The sequence below is a fragment of the Brachyistius frenatus genome, unplaced genomic scaffold (assembly GCF_029030835.1).
Source record: "Brachyistius frenatus isolate BFR_SWC_R1_liver_20210118 unplaced genomic scaffold, ASM2903083v1 Contig_289, whole genome shotgun sequence".
In the NCBI taxonomy this organism is placed as follows: Eukaryota; Metazoa; Chordata; class Actinopteri; family Embiotocidae; genus Brachyistius; species Brachyistius frenatus.
Genome location: NW_027210888.1, coordinates 187,501 through 192,500, shown reverse-complemented (window position 1 = coordinate 192,500; position 5,000 = coordinate 187,501). Strand labels below are relative to the sequence as shown.

General features: G+C 42.1%; 1 protein-coding gene across 1 annotated transcript in view; it reads left to right on the top strand.

Annotated features, from left to right (window-relative positions):
• Positions 1-5,000, top strand: part of LOC138635076 (intermembrane lipid transfer protein VPS13B-like) — a 317,362-nt gene that overhangs the window by 150,029 nt on the left and 162,333 nt on the right. The window contains 1 exon segment of the mRNA XM_069722388.1: positions 3,418-3,652. Coding sequence (XP_069578489.1) covers positions 3,418-3,652 — 235 coding nt within the window.

Below are 5,000 nucleotides of genomic sequence, written 5' to 3'. Positions count from 1 at the left end.
TCTCTTTGCCGCAGCTCACACAACAAGGGACACTAAACTTTCATTTGTTTTTCATGATAATTTAACAGTTTCTCTCATGAACTGTTGTACTTGCATAAAAATCAGGCCCATATTTATCCCTTGATTGTGTATCAGACTGTGTATTTAGCTCAGGATCCAAATGCAGATTGGACATTATGAAACATTTTTGTTATTAAAAGACCAAATTTAAACCATTGAGAAACTCTGGCAGAGACGCACTCTCCCTGAGCACTTTCTCGTTCTCATTATATTTCGAGGTTGCTCTACTTGTTTACTATATTTGTCTTGGATAAACCTTAAACTGTAGGTATGGGTTACAATAAGTAGTGTGTTCATGGACTCTCCGGCCCCTCAGACTTCAGTACAATTTAATCCTAACCCTCTCAAGATATTTGTCCACCAGTGTAGCTTTTCATCCATTTGGTGTAATATTATTCCCCATGTCTTTCTGTACTGTCATCCATATTCCAGCAGCTGTGTGATTTGGAGTCAGATATTCATCAGCAGAGCCAGCGTTTGGTCCCCAGTGTATAGAATACCCAGTTCACTGTTGTTCTTATCTACCCTGCTGACCTTAACACCGTCACTCAGGAGAAAAGCAAATGTTGCTTTAATCACTGGCCTCAGATGGACTTTTGCAGCGTTGCCATTGTGAATTACAACATGTTTGTTTCTGTATTTTTTTGTGGCTTTTATTAGCTGTCACCAAAAGTGGGAAAAGAAAGAAAAGAGCCAAGCGAAGATTAGTTTTGTATCACCCAGATTTAGGACTGACATACCATTTTCTTTTCCATTACACCCTTCGGCCCCTTTGAAGCATTTGAAGCCTTTTTGCCGTAATATAAACACGTAGAAACAGCGGTCGCTACGCTCAGTGAATGCCATTCATTGTTCCACTTTTTCCTCTGTTGTCATCTGTAAGATGTTATCTGATCATTGTTAGTATTTCACTGTGATGTGGCTGCAGTCTAAAGCTGCCATACACTTGACATCATCTTTGGTCTCGTGTTGCCATGGCGAACAACCTCAAAAGCATTGTAAAGTTGTAAGAAAGGAGAATGAATCGACGTTACGTCATGTTTTATCGTACGCACTCGCTATAGCAATTATGGTGGCAACCTGTGCAGTAGGATCCTATTTTAGTCTACAGAGCCAACCAAATGTACGTCACACAACTCTGCTTCCTGAACAGTCATCAACACAAATTTTAAGTTTATATTTAAGTTTGAAAATTCCTTGTAAAAAATAAATAAATGGTTAGTGTAAAATGAAGTATCAGGTGGAATGAAGAAACTTTGATGAGTGTCTTTTCAAACACAGACTGACCAGTTTCCTTCAGTATTTAATCAGGGTGAACTTTCATCAGTGATAATTTATCTTCGTGTTTAATATTTTTCTCTGATTATGTATAAAAATTGGAGTCCCAAAATGTGATATATGGTGACAGATGTAGTGAACCATCAGATGGAGCTAAAATCATTTACGGTGGGATAGCTGCTCTCTGAAATGACCCGTTTGCAGCAGCAAGTGTTTAAGTATCAAGTGTCTGTACATTTATTAAGGTTGAACTCAGTATGAATCTTTGTCTCAGACACAGTTAAACCTTCTGATGTACAGTTTCTACTCAAATATACGGATATCTCCATCCATACCTTTCAGTAACATTAAGCGTGTTTCTGCTTTAAATTAGTCCTGAAATGATAAGTCACTTAATCAAACTGTCAATTAGTGTAAAATGAATGATATAATAATGTGTGAGTGAAGCGAGGTGTCCAGCAGGAGAGCATTAGCCTCAGGTGGTGACCTCCAAGTGCAGACCAGAGTCAACATGTTAAACCCGCCACTTTCCGTGTGTCTGCCTGCTTTACAGCTTAACCCTTCTCAGATCTGCAGCAGACAGGCAGTGGCCATGAATTCGTTCCCTGCGTGCCAGCTCCTAAAACAGCCAAAGCCTTATGTGTCAGTGTGCAAAAGTCTTCCGATTTCAATCCCCCCCTTTGAAGAATAATCAAAAGAGGAAACGGCGTGAGATGAATGTGTAACCACATCTCTTCCTCCTTCTCCCTCTTTCTCGCCCTCCTCTGTTCATCTCTCCTTCACAGTTTTTTTCTCTGACGTTCTCTCGACTCCCATGAAAGTCAGGAGACCTGGCCTCCGTACACAGGCCGGTCGCAGACACTCCCCCGATGGGGCATGTGGACTTAGCTGAAGGCTGTGAAGTGGATACACAGATTACAATGGAGGATGTGTGACTTTATACACCTAACATGCTTTATATTAGAATAGAAGAGGCCTCATGAAACCAAGAAGCTCATGCTGTATCTGAACCATGTTACGCTCTCTGTCTAACACACACACACACACACACACACACACACACACACACACACACACACACACACACACACACACACACACACACACACACACACACACACACACACACACACACACACACACACACACACACACACACACACACACACACACACACACACACACACACACACACACACACACACACACACACACACACACACACACACACACACACACACACACACACACACACACACACACACACACACACACACACACACACACACACACACACACACACACACACACACACACACACACACACACACACACACACACACACACACACACACACACACACACACACACACACACACACACACACACACACACACACACACACACACACACACACACACACACACACCCTCTCCGGTATCCGGCAGCACCTGCTGTCTGCCCCCATGGACCCTGTACCCCTTTCCTTTCTGTTAACTTGTCTTTTAAATCTGAGGAGCCCCAGTGTAATGGAAAAAGACAAAAGCAATATTGCGGCTCAGAAAGGTTTAAAGTTGCTGGTACACCTCCTGGCTACTGGTTACTGACCTAAGGCTTGTAAATTTTTGCTTTTCTCTGTGAATAGAAATACAGTATGTGTGACATCATGCAGCTGGAATGAGTCTCCAATCCTAAAGACTCCACAATGATTTCAGCTCCAGATTTAACTGTCTGAAGTTGTGGAAGCAGGACTGAAACATATATGCACACTTTTAGAGCTTACACAGTCTTATCTGATCTTATTATAATATTTAGCAGCAAAGCTTAGTTTATCATCCGCGTCAAGCAAAACTGTGTGTATGACTTAATGTGGGATGTACTGTGTCCCTTTTTAAATCAAGGTTTATTAATATGTTCAGTCTTTTCCAGAAACACCCAGAGTTTTGCTCACACTGAGGTCCTTTCCATTGCAAGTCTTTTAATGTTGGCAAAAAGCAGTGACCCTTGAGCACTTGAACAGTTCACTGAAAATTATTCACTTAATTTTATGTGTCCCTTCTTTTTCTGTCCCTATTCCAGTTGGAGCTGCAGTCCTGCTGCGTGTTTCTGCCTAATGACAGCCTGCCCTCCCCGAGCACCATCATATGTGGGGACATTCCCAGCACCGTCCGGAGCTGGTACCACAACCAGGCCTCCATGCCTGGGACTCTGGTCGTCTGCCTGCCCCAGATTAGTGTCCTCAGTGCCGGGCACAAGTACATGGAGCCACTGCAGGAGCTCCCCTTTGTGGTCTCCAAGCCCATCTTGGAGGAAGGTACGTTTTCACACAGTATCTAAAGAAATACACACACACACACACACACACACACACACACACACACACACACACACACACACACACACACACACACACACACACACACACACACACACACACACACACACACACACACACACACACACACACACACACACACACACAGTGAGAACACCAAATGACCTGATGTCAAAAAGATTGATGTGAAAGTTGAAATGAGAAACAGCGATGGTGATTGGTATGTGGTTCAAAATGAGAAACTAAATTCCAGAGGGTGGGAAAAGTTTTTACTTAACTGCTCAAGTTTTACATTTTTTTAAATTGGTAATTAAAATGAATGGTTTAATAATAGTAATAGGCTATATAATGGGAATTCATCATCATTATGGCCTTTTCAACACTGAGTAAACCTTTGACCCACGACTACTCCTTTACCATGACAAAAGACAAACAAACTTAAGTAGAGCGACTTAGAGAGAAAGATCCCGCACATGTGGTGTGCACACCTGGTAGAGTTGACACAAGCAACACTTAGACGCTGGAGCAGTGTTTTCTCTTTAGAAGAAGAAAAAATGGGGGGCCACCCTCCTGTTTTCTCTCAATTTTTCAATGACATCAGCATCAGGCATACAGATTTCAAAAATCCAGGAGAAAGAAAAATGACAGCAAAAACAGTGACATCAGCTGCCTTGTCGATGTTGCAGTGAAACTTAACAAGCCGTGATTTTAGTAATTCATTCCTGCGCTTTGAAAAGCTCTTCATCTCTCATTTTCAATGCTGCAGATCAAAGCGCGCTGCTCACAGGGGAATGGGCTCTTCATGGCCCTGTGCTGGCCAACCAGTTCCCCTTCTCTGAGAGATGGATCTACCGAGGTCAGCCAGTTAACACGGTGGCATCTCATCTGAGTGGACCTTCACTTAGTGTTTTAATGGGCTCTTCTGCCTGCTCGTTGGCTACAGACTCTTCTTTCGGAAACAGGATACTATTAGTAGGAAAATATGTGAAGGAGGTAATAGAAAAGTTTATCAAACACAAAAATTGTTTATATATATGTATATATATATATAAATATTACCACAGTCCAATAAGACTCCATAAAATGAAACTTATGAAGGACAACTTGTTGTTGGAAGATAAAAGATGGGAATGTACATTAGTGACACCGTTCTTGGCTTCATGTTCCAGAAGTGCTGAGTCGCTGGTTTGGCTCAGTGAACCCGTGACTGCTTTATGTTGATGAGGAGACAGATGTCAAATACCAAATATATCAAAAGGTGCATTTTCTGAATGTATGGCTGGTGTGGTGATTTGAAAGATTGAGTAAAAGCAGTGATAAAGACTAC